Source organism: Centruroides vittatus, unplaced genomic scaffold, assembly GCF_030686945.1.
Source record: "Centruroides vittatus isolate TY-2023 unplaced genomic scaffold, ASM3068694v2 contig_683, whole genome shotgun sequence".
Taxonomy (NCBI): Eukaryota; Metazoa; Arthropoda; class Arachnida; order Scorpiones; family Buthidae; genus Centruroides; species Centruroides vittatus.
The window spans coordinates 396,688-414,548 of NW_027122430.1; the positions used below are offsets into that span (position 1 = coordinate 396,688).

The following is a 17,861-nucleotide window of genomic DNA, read 5'->3' on the forward strand; positions in this document are numbered from 1 at the left end:
AGACTATTGTGTATTAGTTATCGGCGTCGTTAAAAATCTAAAGTCTCCGTAATTCTGTACGGAGATTATTATTGTATAAGTGAAAAAATGTTTAACCGAATCTGATTATAATGAACAATACATTTATAATGAAAAATAGTCATTTGCAAATCCTCAAAATTGATATAAAGTAAAATTAGCAAGATTTGGTGCACGAAAATATCCTAGTTCCTGAAATTACTACACTTGATTAACGAAAGAAAACATCACAATGTATGGTAGGGTACATAATATAAAATTGGAATGGAATACTATAGTAAACAACATGGAATTAAAATATATGTTGTCTCTAGATATAAATTTTAGTAAATGCATTAAATTTATATATTTATACACATCAATTGTAATTAATTATACTCGAATGGGAAAAAACAAAAAATATTCCATTTCCGGTGCTTCTCTTCCACATTTTCCCATTCTGTCGTCTTCCGCCATCTTGTCTTATGTCATGGGATCATCTCCCGTTTATCACATTTCAGTACAAACGTATCGAAAATTCACAAACTATTTATTAATGACGCGAGCTTCAAAACTAAATCTGTCTCCTTACTCGCGATTTTATGATATAAAATTGCGTCGACTTTTCTCGTACGGACGAAACGTTCCAATGACGTTTTATCCGTACAGAAAATAAAATAACACGTAACAAATTTTAACATGTTTGAGAAAATTTGAAATTTATCGAAAATTTTTCGAATGGAAATCGTCAATCGTCCCGGCTTAACATTTGGAACCCCCGCGCAGAAACGAAGCGAGAGTTTTATTTTGCGCAATTTGTCGTCGATCTCTCGTCCAATAGGACATCTTTTCTGAATTCACACGCGATCGGAAATATAACTGAGTCTCATTCCGACGGAAATTCCGGAATGAGACGAAAAAATAATAATAAACAAAAAGAAAATCCGAAAAAATACAATTAATAATTACCGTTTACAGCTAGTAAAAATTTTAAAATAAATAAGAGCAGACGACGTTCGAATCTTTCCGAGCGGTGCCCTCTAGCGGTCGGAATACTTGGAAAATTAAAAATTCGTACAAAACGGAAATAAAGGCGTAAGGACGAAGACGATTCCGTCTTAAAGAAAAATAAACAGTAAAAGGGAGAATAAAAATGTCGATAAGAAAGAAATTTTCGGAAGAAGGAGGCGCGCCGATCGACTGAATTTCCGACCGACCGAACGGCGGCGGAAAACGTCCAGGTGGCGCGGAAGAGACCGATCATCTGCAGGTGAGCGAAGCATGCCGTACACCTATCAAGGGTCCCTTTCGGGGGAGGTTACCGTATATCGGGTGAGTGAGTATCCGGCTTTTTACGCATTTTCGGGGCTCTTCACTTCCGGTTTCAACCGAGGGAAGAGAGCGGAATTGCACGGAGGAGGAGGTCTTTATTCGGGAATAATCTGTCACCCCTCTTCCGCGGTCCACGGCGGAAGGTCCTTTTAATTGCTCCCTCCGGAAATGCCGAAATTAACTTTTGTTGGCGTCAGTTGGACCCTCAATTTGGGAGAGATGCGGTGGATATGTAACGTCTTCGATTCAGATTCGACCCATCCGGAGAATCTTCGCAGCCGGAAGAGCATCCCCCATCCGGTAGATCGCGAGCCACGTTTCCGCGTGACTCTGGTCTAATTCCGAAAAGGGCGTCGCCTACTCCGACGGATAGAAAAATGCCTATTAAATATTTACAACTGCATCCGAGAGATAACGTCAGAAACGATAAAATTTTTTAATAAATTATGCATACTTTTTGCTTCCATTATTATTTTATTTTATTTCCCTTCTAGCAATTTTTATTTAAATCGAGAAATCGAGTGTCGAAATATCATCGATCGGAGTGTGACTAAAGTGTCCGACCCTCCTTTTGTCACTCTTCTCAACGTCTACGCTTATGCGACGTCACGGCACGCGCCAGAACAAAGTAATTAGCGCACCCTCCACCTTTACGGATCGACGGAACCCGAAAGGTGAGGAGGTGCGGAGTTTCCATCCCGGGCGCGTGCAGAAGGGAAGAGAAAGTAAAATGGCAATTTTCGGAATTTGGGAGAAGCAAGTTTAGCCAAAGTCTAAGCGAAAGGTGGGAACATTCCTCCCGATTCCCGGAAAACACCTTTGCAAATAGCGTGACGTTGGGAAAGCTCGTTCTTTCTTTTTAAAAATTCCCTAAAAATTGGAAATTCTGGCCTCCTTTTAGCGATTTTCGGGGAAATTCCACGAAAAGAGTTGGAACGTGCGAAACTTTGGTGAAAACTTCGAGACTTTCGGCCGCGTTAAATCCGAAAAGGTGGCTTTTCTGCGTTCCAATGCGGAAATGGCGCCCTTCGATGGTAAAACACTAAAAAGCGGCCAACTACGGCCTTTTTTTTTAAAGCGAGGAACCATCCGGAACCGTCGAAAAGCGGCGCCAAACCAGAAGTAGAATGTAGGTCATCCATCGATCGCCCCGACGAAGGAACTGCGGAGTCGTCTTCTCGGTCGTGGGATGGACTGACGAAAAAGTGACCTCTCGGTTCTGTTTTTGGCATTCGTTCATAACTTAAACTGCCGCGTTCGCAGTTAAACGTCTTCCGGTTATTTCACGCGCCGACAACGTAAGCTTTCGACCACGTGTCTAGAGTGAACGTCATCGTAAAACGCCGGTTTCCGCGCGAGGAAGTAGAAACTTGCTCTACTTGATTTTCCATTTGTTATTACGCGACATTCTTAATCGTTATTGTTTTAAGGGCATTCAGGCTTATGACAAAGCGTCGTTCTGTCGAAAATGTTATAAACGAGTTACGTCGTCGTCATTCCGAAATCCGGAAATCCCACCTGCCGCACGCGATGTCGTCACGCGAAAGATTTGTCGTCGGAAACGACGCGACGAACAGTAACAAATGGGAGAAGGAAGAGCGGCTGTTTTTTCGGATTCTCCCCAAAATTATTTTTGTTGTTTAGTGTCGAACGACTTAACGGGCTAAATTTCGTCTTCGTTAGGAATCGATGGGAAGAAGACGGGCGTGTTCCGTCTTCTTTTCCCATCACGCCAAGCGGCTTCTTTTCTTCCTCGGGGCGTCTCCCCTTTCCCTTCGACCGCGCCCTCTATCTTCTCTTCCTCCCCTCTTCCACGCAAATTAGTCTTTCGTCCACGCGCGGAGGGTGTCCGCCAGACTCGCGAAAACGCACTCGGAGTTGGATCGCCTCCCCAGGCGGAAGGACGTTCCCGCAGAAACTTAAATCCGTTAACACTTAAAACGCCCCGGAAGACGGACGACGGATCTACGCCCCCGTTTATCGCGGCGATTTGTCACCGCTACAAACGCTAATTTACTTTCCTTTCGCCTCTCAGAGCGTCGTTAAGACTTTGGCTGGAATCGCGTCGTAACGGAGGAGGAGAAATTTGTAAAACGTCCTCGTGTTTATGCTGTTCCGTAAAAATAGTGCCCTTTACGTCACGGGCCCCTAAGCGTTGCTTAACTGCGCTTGGTAGTAGTAACGCCTCTTGCGGAAACTCGTTCCCGCTTTCGTCGTCTCCCGCAAAATTGCGAATTAATTAAATAAAATCTTAAAATATTTGAAATATCGATTTGTTTATGGTCTGTCGTCTGTCCCAACCGTTTCCTCCTCCTCCCACTTTATCACTTCCGTCTTCTTTTTCCGGATGTTCCGAGAAAATAAGGTCGCGTTTGCTCGCTCCGACGTGCCGTCGCGTCGCTTCTCCCGGATATTTTTCAGAGACTGGAAGGCCCGGAAGACGGCGCCATCGTTCCGTCGGGCGGTCCGACGCCCGGGGATTCGGCGGCGTCCGGAAGGCGCCCTGGCGTCGCCCCTTCCGGCCGATTCGTCCGCCCGGAAGAGGAGGGAGACGCGAGCGTCATTTTTCTTCCGACCGACGTGGAGAATGATGGCCGATCCTCCGTCCTCCTCCAAGGTGGGTCCCGGCGCCCGGTCCGAAGGGGCTTTGAAGCGGTTGCCCGTGTTTCCGCACCCCCGGAAAGCTTTTTTCGCGCGCGACTCGAATGGTTTCGGGCGAAGCGGCCGGTGACGTCACCGACCGTCGATTACGTGGACGGCGAAGTGACGTCACCGCCGACAATCGTCAAAGCGAGAAAAGCGACGGAAGTTGGTGGAATGGCTTCCTTCGCCGGGCAAATTTTGAAGGTGAGCCAAGGCGGAGGAGCGGAGGAGACGGTTTCCCACCACTCGGAAGTATCGCGCGGACTTTCCGGAAACTTCCGGCCAAAATTGTAAAGTTTTGTTTGCGTTTCAGTACGGAGAGAGAGGTTCGGGCTTCAGAGTGAGGGTATGGCCCCAAGACTATCAGCGGCTGAAGGAGAAGTGCCTGAAAGAGGGAAGACTCTTCGAGGATCCGCAGTTCCCCTGCTCTGACTCATCCATCTTCTACAGTCGCGCTCCCCCTCGTCCCTTCGAGTGGAAGAGACCGCACGTGAGTATTTTCCTTCTTTTTGTTGTCTTCCGGAAGAGTAAGGTCGACTCGGAAAATTGGCGGGAGAGAGTCCGAGAACGGGACGTTTCCCGTCGTTCGTCGACGATTTCATTCTCCGGACAAAATCGGCGAAAAAGAATCGCCGCGCGGATATAAAATCGCCTTCCCTGCCCCGGGGAGCGGGTTCCGGCGCGAGATAATTAAAGGGAGATTAACGGTGACGTAGAACGAGGTCGAGGACGAGGGAAATCCTGGCCGGAAACGGGCGGAGTCGGGAGCGAGGCCGTTCCGGTCACTAGTTCGACCCTTCGGTTTGTGTATATATATATATATATATATATACACATAATTTTTTTTCTTTCGCCGGGGACGAAGCGATCCCCGGGCGACGCGTCTCTTAAGTTTTGCACGCGCAATCGCGGGTCCTCATCGCGCTACAAGTTTCTTTTTACGTCGTGCTGACAGATACGGTGTGTAACAATAAGTCATTTCCAATCTCGCGTCGGAACATAAACAATACGACAAACTATTGTTAACAATAGTGAATTAGAAGGGTTTCTGACGATCGAAACTTTACGTTTCGTCAAATTTAATTAGAACTTAGGAAGGGAATGGGCAGCAGACGTCCGAAATCAAAACCCAAAAGGGAATTCGTAAGAGGAGATGAGGCTTTTGATTCCTGTCTTTGGTTTCGTTTCAGGAATTATGCGACGCTCCGGAGTTTATCGTGGAGGGCATCAGCCGATTCGACGTTGTCCAGGGAGAATTGGGTGAGTGCTCGTCTCTCGCGCTCCCACTTTCGACTTGGACGTGAAAAACCAAGGCTCTACACCTCCAAATCGAGGAGACCTCCAAGAAAGTACAGTACCTACAATGGATAACTTTTCCCGCGACTTGTAATTACCGTCGATCACTAAATGCTATTTTATTGCCTCTTTCGTAAGAGCCTTTATCGATAATTTATACTCGAGTGTCGTGTGTGTTGGTAAGTTGTCGCACACGCTTCACTCTCTACAAATAGGTTAACGACGGAGAAATGTAATACAATGGGATAACAAAGCGTGACGGAAAACAGGTTTTGCGATCGGTTTGCACGTTTCGCTGCCAAACTGCCAACGAGTTATAATCGATGTGTGCCCGTTTACAATTGCTTACGGTGACGTCAGAGTGCTTTTATTGTGTTTTTACATCGTTCTGTCCTCGGAGGAAACACTGAACTCCTTCCCGTGACAACTCCGCGCCCCTTTTTCCGTTTAAGTCACTCGAACTAATAAGCTTGCTCTAGCGGGTGTCCTTTCGTCTTCGTCCACCCCGTCCGTGGCGGGTAATTCGATCCCCTACCGTTAATTAAGGAGTACGTAACGACTTAGGTCATCCCTTTAAATAGCGGGCGAAGTTACGACACCGGATCTTCTCGCCCCCTCTCTCCGTCGGAAGGGTGACGGAGAGGAGTGGAACGCGATGCGCAACCCTCCCGTAAATTACCGGGGGCGAAACAGACAGAGGCCTAAATAACGCCGGTCTTTTTCAGGCGACTGTTGGTTACTGGCGGCGGTGGCCAACCTGACCCTCAACAAAGACCTGTTCCTGCGAGTGGTACCCGAGGACCAGTCCTTCGGCGACGGATACGCCGGCATCTTCCATTTCCGGTTCTGGCAGTACGGACGATGGATCGACGTGGTGATCGACGACCGCCTCCCCACCTTCGCCGGAAAGTTGGTCTTCATGCACTCCAGCGACAACACCGAATTCTGGAGCGCCCTCTTGGAAAAAGCCTACGCCAAGTATGTTCTTCCCCGTGGCACTTCCTCACTAGATGTAACGTTCGGCGCCGTTCTCCACCCGAAGTAAGAAGTCCGTCGATTTCAGAAAGGACAACGTCTTATGCGGGTGGCGAACGGTGGTAGAACAGGGGATTTCCGACTCTTGTTTTTGTCTGCGGACTTTTTTCTAAAAAGTTTAAACTCCTTTCCTTATCGATACAAAATAAGAATAAATTGGAAACGTGATTATTATACTGTAATTAAATTCGTAAATGCAACGAAAAGAATACGTCTACCTAGACGTGTGGACGTCGCTAGCCCCCGGGAGGAAATCCCCCGTACGACGCCGAATAGAGGCGGGTCCACCCTAATCTCGATTTGGCCGGCGTCAAATTTTACAGGTTACACGGGTCGTACGAGTCGCTGAAGGGAGGAATCACGTCGGAAGCAATGGAGGACTTCACCGGAGGATTGGCCGAGATCTACGAAATGGACAAGATTCCCCCCAACATGTTCCTCGTCTTGCATAAAGCATTTCAGAGAATGTCGCTGATGGGATGCGCCATCGAAGTACCGTTTTTCTTCTCTTTTCTCTTTTGACCTTCCGGTTCTAATGACATTTTCGGTTTTAGCCGGACCCCCGGAATCCCGAAGCCATTCTACCCACTGGTCTGGTGGCCGGACACGCTTACAGCATCACTTGCGTCAAACTGGTAAGTGTTTGCTATTCTGGCTTGGCCCGGAAGACGCGTGTAAAGAGGACAGACGTTATAAAGAGGCGTTTCTTCCAATAGGTGGAAGTGCAGACGCCGCGGGTGACGGGCAAGATCGCTCTACTGAGAATAAGAAACCCTTGGGGAAACGAACAAGAGTGGAACGGGGCCTGGAGCGACAAGTGAGTATCTTCCGATTCGCCGTCTCTCGATTTAACGTCGCACGACGACGTCGAGTCCTTGGCCTTTTGGCTGGAAGGACGCGCAACACCCCGTACGTGTCCCGGGGGGTGAATACAATACGGCATTCATAAAATTAACTCTCTTACCAACGGAGAGTTGGCCGAGTTTGCAACTGTATCCCAGGCCCTCTCGGTGCCCTCCGAGTTATAAAAATAATAATAATTTAATCGAGTTAATAAGGATAATTTGTGACGTCGTTGTTTACGACGAATTCATTATTCTAATTGGTCTTTCTGCTCCCATAAAAGGAAATTTAAACGGTAGCAAACGCGGTAGTAAATTCGATTTTAGGGAAATTTGCTACCCCGCCAGGCACCTTCTCTCGATAGATTAACCAACGTCGAAATAAAAGTGTCTCCGTACCCCCTCTCCTTATTATCAATTAACGAAAATTAATTAGACTGAGAGAGAAGGGAGGAGCCTCTCCCCGGAGAGAACTCAACCCCGAGCCTTTCCCGTTTGCCACCCCACCCGTCACCCGTAAATTACATATTAATTATCTAATTAACAATTATTACGTTTCGTCCTCCGTTAGCGTAAAGAGAGTCGTTTTCTCGTTTCTAACGCTACCTCGCAACGACGTCGCCACTACCGGGAACGATGGAAATTTTTTTTTTTTTATTTATTTACTTTTCCGTTTTAAAACCTACGGTGCGAGGGAGCGCCATTTGGATTGTTCCCTCTTCGTCCCAGATTTAGTGTGGCCCACCAGTCGTCGAGTGGATAAAATCATCTGGTAGTTCGTGGTTCGCGCATGGCCATGAGGAGTTTTCTGGGTTTTTAGGGGCCGGTTTACCACAAAAGTTCTCCCGGAAAGCATCCCTCCTCGGCAGATCGCCCACGTGTCGCCGTAACCAAATGAACCAAACTCGGATTTAGTGAAGGAAAGAGTGGCTGGTGGCGCACCTTAGGTATCGTATAGAGTCGTTTTAATTAATGTAATTGTATTTGTTTCAGATCTCCGGAATGGACCGTGTTGAGCGACGAAGAAAAAGAAGAGATCGGCCTGACTTTCTCCGCTGATGGAGAATTCTGGTAAATTGTGTACGTACGCGTGTGTATGCGAGTGTATATATAAATATAAACGATACGCGCCGTTGCAGGATGTCGTACAAGGATTTCGTGAGGAACTTCATGAAGCTGGACATTTGCAATCTGAGTCCCGATTCGCTAAACGAAGAAAGCCTTCGAGACCTGTCCACCAGGAAGTGGGAGGCCAGCGCGTTCGAAGGGGCGTGGACCAAAAACTGCACCGCCGGGGGATGTAGAAACTACCTGGGTAAGGCCCTCTCTAAATAAAATAAGACTGGCGGGTCGATAAGTAATCAGAAGTGTTACGTCGGACAGAAACGTTTGCCACCAATCCTCAGTATCGGGTGGTGTTGGAAGACGTGGACGAAGACGATGACGAAGAGTTGTGCACGCTGATCGTGGCCCTGATGCAGAAGAACAGAAGAAGCCAAAGAAAGATGGGAGCCGAATCTCTCACCATAGGATTCTCTATCTATCACGTGAGTTTTAATTAAACTCTTACTTTGCCCCGTTAGTCGGGACCCTTTCTAACTTTTAATCGCCCATCGATAACTATAGCACGTGATAAATTCGAAAATCGGGACAAAAGTCTAACGCTTATACCACTGGTGCCTAAACTAAGGTCTGCGGGACAAATCCAGCCCGCAACGTATTTGACATATCACTTACACACAACGTTTCCTCTAATTTTTTTTGTAGCTGAGCGGAACATTTACTTCTCTGAGCAAAAAAAATTTTCCTGAGCAGACACTGTACATAGAAAATCTAATTTTTTTCCTATAAAAATTAAAATAATTAATTATAAAGTAGAGATTAAAATTCATTTTAAAATATACTTCCATACAAAATATTATCTTTTGGTCAATGATTTAATGTATTTAATCGAAATATACATAGCAATAATCATGTCGCAGACAGAGTGAGAAATCAGTAAACAACAATTCAAATCAGTGTGCATGCTCGCATGCGCGGCACATAAATTCTCGTGCGCGGCAACAATTTGAGCAGTGCGCGGCCGCGCAGCTTAGAGGGAACCTTGCTTACACAATGATTAAAATAGGCCCACTTTTTGTATAGATGGAACAGTGGCGTAGCGAATATAAATGGCGCCCGACACTTTATTGGCGCCCCTCCCCCCTCCAGAAACACATATAGTTTGTCTTGGAGACCATTTGGGCGCCCCTCAGCGAGTGGCGTCCGGTGCATGATACACCCCCTTGCACCCCCTCGCTACGCCACTGAGATAGAACAGTCTATTGAAAATATTTGTGACCTGCCGACCTACGACTTGTGAGCAATTTGGCCAGGCAATCGAAAAATGTGGATACCATTGGCTGCTTAGACACATAATTTGCCGCATTCGAATAAAATGCCACCATATTTAGTCCTTTTTGCTGTAAGGGTAAGGAATCTTAGTTCTTATTCTATGCTATTTCCTCGACATATCGAAATGTTACTTTTAATGAAATAACGCGCCACTTTTTAACCGTATCAACCGTAGCACGGCCATTATACGGTGACAAACGACGAAAACTTCTTAGAAGCGCAACTACTTTGTTTTAATACATTTGTTATAAACAAAGGAGTTTGCGCTTCGCCCCGTTCCGAGCGGAGAATACATTTGCGTATAGAAAGTTAATTACGATCGATGCCATGGCCACGGAGGAGCCGAAAATTGCAATCAATGCTCTGTATTTTCCGAGTTCGCGCGTCGCGGCAGCCGACGCCGGTGGCGCAAAACCGTCGCTGGTGACTAAAACGCTTTGCTTCGCTTCGCGTAAACGACAGCGCTATCGCCTAGAATAACGCGTCGATATGCGCGCGATGTAATAAGTGATAGTTATCAATAACAATTATTAATGTGAAACAAAGAGGGGCGGTTTTTATAATAATTATAAACACAAAGTGTGGCCGAGATTACGGAATGATCTCAATTTATCGTTACTATTGAGTTGTGATAGTCCTAATTATTATAAAAGAAGTATGTTATTAAATAAAACCTTTCTAAAAACAATAATCATCCACAGCTTCTCAATAGTAAGAAGAATATTCCGTAATCTCGATCACACTATTTGTGTTTATATTATACAGTAATTTTAATTTAAAAACCACTTATCCTTTTTCCTTTCGTTTCAAACATATCGGTTATTTAATAAAAGAAAAAATATATATATTTTTTTAATCTCGTCGTTGTCGTCAATGATTTTGGGTCGATGAAATTATCGAAACTATCAAATATACAGTAGATATACACGTGTAAAAGACCTATAGCGACTGGTTATATCGCTCGTTAATTAATTCTTAGCCAATAAAACATCGGCAAGAGGCAATACGATAGTCTGAAATCTTAAGCCTCACGCGATAATCGTCCATCTTTCTTATTCTGTAAATAAGCTCTTTCCGGCAACAGTTCGTAGGGTGGCAGAGGATACTTTTATCGGTTTTTTTAGCTCCACTTCATCAGCGAAATCGAAGTCGCGAGATGGTCATCTAACATCGCGCAAAGGGACAAATTCCGACCGACCGAGTTTTTTTTCCTTCGCTTTGTAAAAAAAAGATAAAGCTATGGATTTTTATATGTATTTATTTTATGGTTAAGAGTAGACACACGCGTTAAATCAGAGCGATTCCAAAACCGAGAAACCGGAAACGTCTTTTTTCGCATCTTATCCTAATTGTTTCTCGCGGGTTTCAGCTGAAGAATCCGGAGTCTCTGCCCAAGCCGCTGCCCAAGGAGTTTTTCAAGTACAACGCCTCGGTGGCCCGCTCTCCCAGTTTCATCAACCTGCGAGAAGTGGCAGCCCGATTCAAACTGCCACCCGGCACCTACTGCGTGGTCCCCTCCACCTTCGATCCAAACGAAGAGGGAGAATACATCCTCAGAATCTTTACCGAAAAGAAAAACGACAGCAGGTGCGGCTCGTTCCTCCCCAATTTCCTCCTTCCCTGCGGTGGCGTCCGAGTGGCTTCCCGAAAACCCGATGGCACTTCCGTACCGACTTCGGTCCTCCCTACTGTATTTTTTTTTTTTTTTTTTTTTTTGCCCGAGCCGTTGTAGGTTCGGGAAAGGGACCGAACGCCGCCCTGTGGTGGTATTCGAGGGTTTTGTCCACTCGTGAGCCATCGGGGATAGGGAGAGAGACTGCGTGGGCCGAGCTATTTTTCCAACGGTGGATTCAGAAGTTAACCGAATTTTTTTTTATTCCGGCAGCGAATATGACGAAGACATCGGCTTGCAGAAACCCGAACAGGTGAGACATTTTACGTCCTTTTGAAAATTTGAATATATTTCGTAATTTAAAAATTTACGCTCCGAGGGCGTCTTCCCGCCCTTCGGAGATCCCCGACATATTTGGCGCCATTCGAAGGCAACGGAGACGACATCACTCGTCGCGCTGCAGCGACAGCTTCCTCCGCGTTTTCGCTTCCATCGCGCGTTAAACCCCGAGACTAAAGATGGCGACCTCCGTACCGAATTACTTGGAAAGCTTTCGCATCAAAAACACTGGCATCTTCCGTACGTCATGGCTGGTGTCTGCATTACGAAAGCCGAAAAGTGAGGGCATTATACTCGCGCGGGAGGATAATGCGACTACGGCGCCCACGGCTATTCGCGTCGATTCGCGTTAATAATTACGCGCCGGTAGTAGTATCTTACCGCGGTTGATCGTAGTACGGTAACGTTATATATCCCCATTCGCGCGTCATCTGCCCAAATCGACGTTTACCGCGTCGCGTCGTTCTCGGGAAACGGTTTGAACGTGGAAGAACGCGACTTGTCACTCTCAGCTTCTAACGTCTTTCGCCGCCGTAACTTCCCTTCTATCTTCTAATGGACAGTTATTTCTCTTTTAGTTCTTATTTAATTTGCAGAACGCTTCTTCAGGAAATTCTGGTGAAAAAACGTGGGAAGTTGCTCCATCACGTAAGACCTCCTTTTCCCTCCCTAACTTTTTCTACTAACCCCGAAAATATCCGCGTTTCCACCGCTAAAACTACGTCACGCGAAAGAGCCTATTACGTTTTCCCGTTAATATAGACGGGAGGTCGAACGGTTAAAAACATTTCAAAGGCAGTTTTAGTAGTTAAAGTGTACTCGACAATAACTTACGAGCTCTGTCATTGGTCGGTTGGTATTTTCGCCCGATTGGATCATCGGTCCGCGCTACTTACAAAAATTTAAATTATGAATCCATTTTTTAAATATCGGGAAGTAAAGATGTAAAAACTAAATCCAAAGTAAATAAATCGTAATTTCTTCTACTATTGTTTACAAGTTAAAAATATCCAGCAACGAGTTACGTAACCTCCTGGCAAAAAGATTTAAAATTGCCCGTAGCGCCATCTGTTACGAGATTTTATTATAAAAAATTGTAAATGCTAATAACGAGTAAAATCGACCAATTTCGAGAAGTCGAAATCGAAGAGCAGGAGCTCCGAACGACACTAAATGTTTAACTATGTGTAATAACCTTAATTATTCCATTTATATTTAATTAACTCCTCGTCTTCCACTGGTTTTTCTTCGTTACCACCTTTCTTCTCATTAAGCCACTCTCTGCGTTCTTAATGTACTCTTATTATAATCTATCCTTAACGTTTCTCGTCCTGGCAACTCCGACATTACGTTGTAGTCTAGGATCCGTAACTTAACGCGTGTCGGTATGTCTGTCCGTCTGTCTGTCCTTGGTATCCGTGCCTTGCGTGTCTACGGATTTAATCCGTAACGTTACGACGAAACGATGATTCTCGAGTACTAACGAGAAACGTTACGTAAAACAGGAAGCAGAGGATGAGGAGGAAGAACAGGAGGAGGAGAAAGAACAGGAGGAGGAGAAAGAACCGACCGAGATCGACGAATACTTTGCCAAGTTAGCGGGTGAAGATTCCGAGATCGATTACGTCCAACTGAGAGAGATCCTGAATCATTTCCTGAAAGAAGGTGAGTGCCCACCGGTCACTATCCCGGTTTACAAATTATTACAACTAGAAACGCTCGGGATTTAGCGATTTCGATTTTCCGGGGAAACCGTAGTCGAATTAAACGGTAAAACGAGACCGCGGTATCCGGCATTTATACTATGTATTTCCTTCCCACGTATGGACTAACGCGAAGTTACGTCGAATTAGCCTACCCCGAATCGGCGGTTCCGAGCGATTTAAGAAGGAATAATTCAAATACGAGAAACGTTATAAACGACGAATCCGTTTTTAACGATTACAAAAAGCGTAGCGACGTTGGGCCGAAAGTCGTTACGACTAAAACGGAGTAACGTCGACACGTAAGGAGACTTCGAAGCTCGAACTACCTTTTCGTTATTTCGAAGTTTCAACTCGGTGACGTGTGCTATTATTTTCAGATTTCGAATTCGAGGGTTTCACAATGGAGGTGTGCAGGAGTATGGTGGCCATGATGGACGTATCCTTTTTTTTTTTCCTTCTCATAAGGAAGCGACGAGATCGCGCGTAACATTTGCAATGGATATTTTCCGATGGACCGACAGACGGACCTCTCCGGAAAACTGGGATTCGAAGAATTCCGCAAGTTGTGGTCCGACGTCCAGACTTGGAGGGTGAGTGCCGACCCAGGGTCGAAACTTCGGTAAACGAAATTCTCCCGAAGATTCTTTTTACAACTGACATACATACAATTTCTTTATTATGTACCAGAATTGAGTACATACCTAGTACCGCGAGGCACAACTAGGTAATGAATTCAGATACACCATACGAAATATGATACAGATATTTTAGACAAGCGGTTGATAACAATATAGATAATGAAATAGAAAAGTCGACAGTGTTAATGGGATGCGTTATTCAAGAGGTGCGCGTCTGCTTTGGTTAGGTACAGGCAGAATAAACATAGCCGATACAGATAAATAGTACGCGTCACATAATAAGTAAAATACAAAATTCCGATATGTACAGTACAGTACCTTGTGAGCTGATTGTCCCCAGCTACTAGCCGCGTAAGTTATCACAGGCACGAAAATTATGTCGTGTATGGATTCCATAGCATCTGCACCAAGACCCCAGTTGTTCCTGGCAACCCTCGCAAAGGTGTTAAAGATCAGGTTAGTCCTATCTGCAATGAATTTCACATGTTGGTTCCAGAAGAAAGTTCTATCAAGTATAACGCCTAAATATTTAATTGTTTTATCCAGTCTATGATCTGATCTAATTTTTGGGATATATCAGATAATCTAAATGATGGACTATTTCCTGTACAGTCAGTATCCATAATGTTTATGATGCGTTGGACGCAGTTGACAATATATTCAGGACGTTTCTTCGTTCCAATTTGGGCATCCTTGTTGTCAGCAAGGTACCCTTTGAGCTTATCAAGGACGCGGAACTTCTTATTTCTGTCCCTTGTGACACGTACTCCCTGCTGTGCACATAATGCAGGTAACAGCGAGAAGAAACGCAGCCGCACTGTCCAGTGCACAGCCTAGGCACTGATGTACTATACCTTATTTGGGACTTTCGCAGTGAAGCACTACCAGAAAGAGTTCCTCCTCCAGCTGGCAGGAGTAGGAGTGCTCAAGGAGTCCAGTTGAGAAGTTTGATGGGTGCCGGTACAGAACCGAAGGCGCAGTTATGCCAAGACCCTGAGCGCACTACAATGGTCAGCGACAACTGCTTATAAAGCTGTACAGAGAAAAGCCAAGATGACCAAGCAAGCTTGGCCAGTGAAAACACCAGCAGCCAACTGTTGACCAGCACCAGATCCGACGATAAAGCAGGAGGAAAACCTCAACCCGCTTTAAAAGCAACCAAAAGAGAAAGCCTGACCCTTGCAACAGGTTGCGGCAAAACAGCGTGCCAAATGGCGAGACGTTGACTGTGTGCACCCGCGCCCCGAAAGGATGACGGCTAAAACCCGACAAAACCCGAAAAAGCGGGATAACCCTTGAGAAATGCACCAACACTAGGGAACTGAGCCCTGTAAAAGGATTGGAAGCAAATAACAGAGACGTTCCCGCCAGATAGAAGAAATCGAGAAAACGCCGCTCGCTACTACGGCGTCGCCGAACGGCTAAGAGCTTCTGTGTACGGATCGCCAAAATAAAGTATAAAACAATGCCGTTAACCTTAGATAGCCTTGCGAGGTTAAGGATAGTCCCGTAAAAGCCAAGAAGCAAGGCAACACAATTAGCGTTGGCTTAAAACGAGCCTCAGCCGACCGGCTATACGCCGAATGGCGTAACGGTAAACCACAAAGGCCCTTGTCCCGACGCCGAAATTAAATAGAATAAGTAACGAACGAATAGACCTACGATTATTAAATTTGGAACGAGGACTCACCCCAATGATCCAGACGTAGATCTGTCGACCGATTCCGGAAAGACCGGAGAATTCCGAACGATGGCGGACCGGAAATTCGGAAAAAATCAGTAGGCTGTAACTCCTCGTAGAATTGCCGTATAGTGAACCCTTAATTAGCGTTGTATTCCGCTCGATGGGCTGAATCCAGAAATATATAACACCTCGTATCAGATATTGAAAATCCTTCGAAAAACTACGCGAAAAAACAGCGCCGATATACCACACAAGTAGCACCCGACGCTACACATACTCTTTTACAACTCTTACAAAGCTACGCCAAGCGAAAAATTTCATGGCCGCACGACTCACGACGTCCGAAGCGAAGAAACGTTACGATGTCGGTCGTCGCCGTCGTAATTCCGAGACCTGAAAATAGGACTCGAAAGTTTTTCCGAACACGTTAAAAACGGGCGATAAGTTTGGCGAGAATCGAGAATCGGCGGGAGAATTCAGTTTACGATCGTTTCTGTCTCCGCACTGCAAATTCATTTTCTTCTTTGTATTACACGCGCGGCTAAAAAGCCTTCGATTTCAGAGCGTGTTCCTGAGATACGATTACGACAACTCCGGATGTCTCAACACCATCGAGTTGAGGGCCGCCCTACATTCGGCCGGTGAGTACTTTCCTAATTATTCTCTCCCCTTCGCGTCGCTTCTCAATCACTTTTTTTTTTTTTTTTTTTTTAAACTCTTTCCGCCCTGTGGGCACTAAGAGGGCAAACGCGAAAGTCTCGGGAAGCGTTACATCTCGAGTGAAGAATAGCGCGAGCCCCCCGAAAATGAAGATTCGTAAAAATTTCTTTAAAGGATAGATCGTAGTGGGTGCCGAATTTACAAACGAATCGGGTTTTCTCTGGCCCACCGAAAAGGACACGTGAAATACCAGCTTTTTTCGTTGTCGCCCCGCGTAAAGAAAGAGAAAATGAAAAATGGAAGAATAGAAAGCGGAAGGTGCGTATTCGGTGATGACCTGTAAGTGCGTTCGTTTGTCGTTCCAGGTTATCGGGTAAATCTGCACGTTCTCCGCGTGTTGGCCCTACGCTACGGACACGGAGGAAAGGTGTCCTTCGAAGATTTCATGATGTGCGCCGTCAAACTCAAGTCCATGATCGGTGAGTGATACTAAGTTTCCATTTAAATTTCTATCGGAGGGTTGCGTAGACAAGCGCATTCCGATGGCCGTCCGCCATATTTAGTCCGCAATTCATCGGCATCGGTTTAATGTTCTGAAACTTCGTTCGAAACGAAAACGAATACTTTCGTTTTAACGCCCGAACGGTGGTAAAACGGCAAACTTCGAGACAGTATGGTAAGAAAGACCAAACATGGCGGCGCCCTATTCGGTCGGACGCGCACAAAAGTGTAACATCCATGGTAAGGCCGAATTAATTTCCATCTTTTTCGTTCTTAGAATTCTTCCAACATAAACAAACGGACGATGGACAAATCACCGTTTCCATAGACGAGGTGAGTGTCGGATTTCTCGTATGGGGAGCGGCGTCTCGACCACGCGCGGTGACGCGTTTGAGGGGGGGGGAGCGATCGCTCTCCTAACATAAATTTTGTCCTACGCGGCAATGGTTGCGCACGAAAGGACTTTCGTGCGCAACGAATACATCGTTTAGAACGCCATATAAATTATAATTTTCCTTGCAGTGGATGGTGACCACAATGTACTGCTAGATGCCTCTTCGTTCCTCCTATTCGATGATCAGACCTCTTCTTCTCTACTTCGATTCTTTAACCTTCGATCTCATTGGCGCCCTTATCGTCCGGGGACCAAATTCCCGTCTGCACGTGTCTTTACGTTGTATATAGTCGGAATTTTTCTTCGTTATTCCTGTCGGAAATTGGCCCGACGCCTTTATATATAATCGATCTTAAAGCGTCCGTACTTAAGAGGGAGGGAGGGCCTTTGTCCTTCCTCCGTTTATCCTAGACAATGTTTTTTGTAAGTTTAAAAGAATTCTATTTTTGACTGGACAAGTTACTGTTTCATCATCAAATTTATTCTTGTATATATACTCGACGCAATAAAATGTAGAAAAGTCTTCCCTCCTCCTTTCTTAGGACGTATCTACGGAGATCACTCGAAATTATCGTTTTATTGTCGATGACGTAGAAAGACCCGAGATGTGGCTAACGAGAGAAGAAGGACGCTTCCCGCTGATGACGAGACAGGAAGCGAAAGAGAAGCTTCTCCACGCGACTCTTGCATTCGTCATCCAGGAATTGCCACAGGCGGCGCTTCTCCTCCTCTGTCGCGCAATTCGCTTCTTCCGCCAATCCGCACGGACTTGAAGTCTGAAACACAAT

At 45.7% G+C, this 17,861-nt stretch overlaps 2 protein-coding genes across 6 annotated transcripts in view; one reads left to right on the top strand and one right to left on the bottom strand.

The window, feature by feature from the left end:
- The first annotated feature begins 1,214 nt into the window (after positions 1 to 1,214).
- On the top strand, positions 1,215 to 17,596 carry LOC136980274 (calpain-B-like). 4 transcript variants are annotated; one of them, XM_067276365.1, is made up of 20 exons: positions 1,215 to 1,329; positions 4,286 to 4,462; positions 5,163 to 5,232; positions 5,994 to 6,246; positions 6,627 to 6,795; positions 6,858 to 6,938; positions 7,020 to 7,120; positions 8,139 to 8,216; positions 8,285 to 8,460; positions 8,529 to 8,692; positions 10,909 to 11,126; positions 11,425 to 11,464; positions 12,100 to 12,138; positions 12,996 to 13,155; positions 13,574 to 13,632; positions 13,718 to 13,786; positions 16,081 to 16,159; positions 16,544 to 16,657; positions 16,957 to 17,012; positions 17,202 to 17,596. In XM_067276365.1, the coding sequence occupies exons 1-20, from the start codon at positions 1,279 to 1,281 to the stop codon at positions 17,226 to 17,228; spliced, it is 2,181 nt and encodes a 726-aa protein (XP_067132466.1). In that variant the 5' UTR covers positions 1,215 to 1,278; the 3' UTR covers positions 17,229 to 17,596. The 4 variants fall into 4 exon arrangements, with proteins under 4 accessions (XP_067132466.1, XP_067132463.1, XP_067132464.1 ...); XM_067276362.1 differs by lacking the exon at positions 1,215 to 1,329 and adding an exon at positions 3,731 to 3,946; XM_067276363.1 differs by lacking the exons at positions 1,215 to 1,329; positions 12,100 to 12,138 and adding an exon at positions 3,731 to 3,946.
- The window catches only part of LOC136980273 (cilia- and flagella-associated protein 61-like), a 54,102-nt gene continuing 53,773 nt past the window's right edge, over positions 17,533 to 17,861 (bottom strand). For both annotated transcript variants that reach the window (XM_067276360.1, XM_067276359.1), the window contains one exon: positions 17,533 to 17,849. In XM_067276360.1, coding sequence (XP_067132461.1) covers positions 17,685 to 17,849 — 165 coding nt within the window. In that variant the 3' untranslated portion in view covers positions 17,533 to 17,684. The remainder of the gene's footprint in view (positions 17,850 to 17,861) is intronic.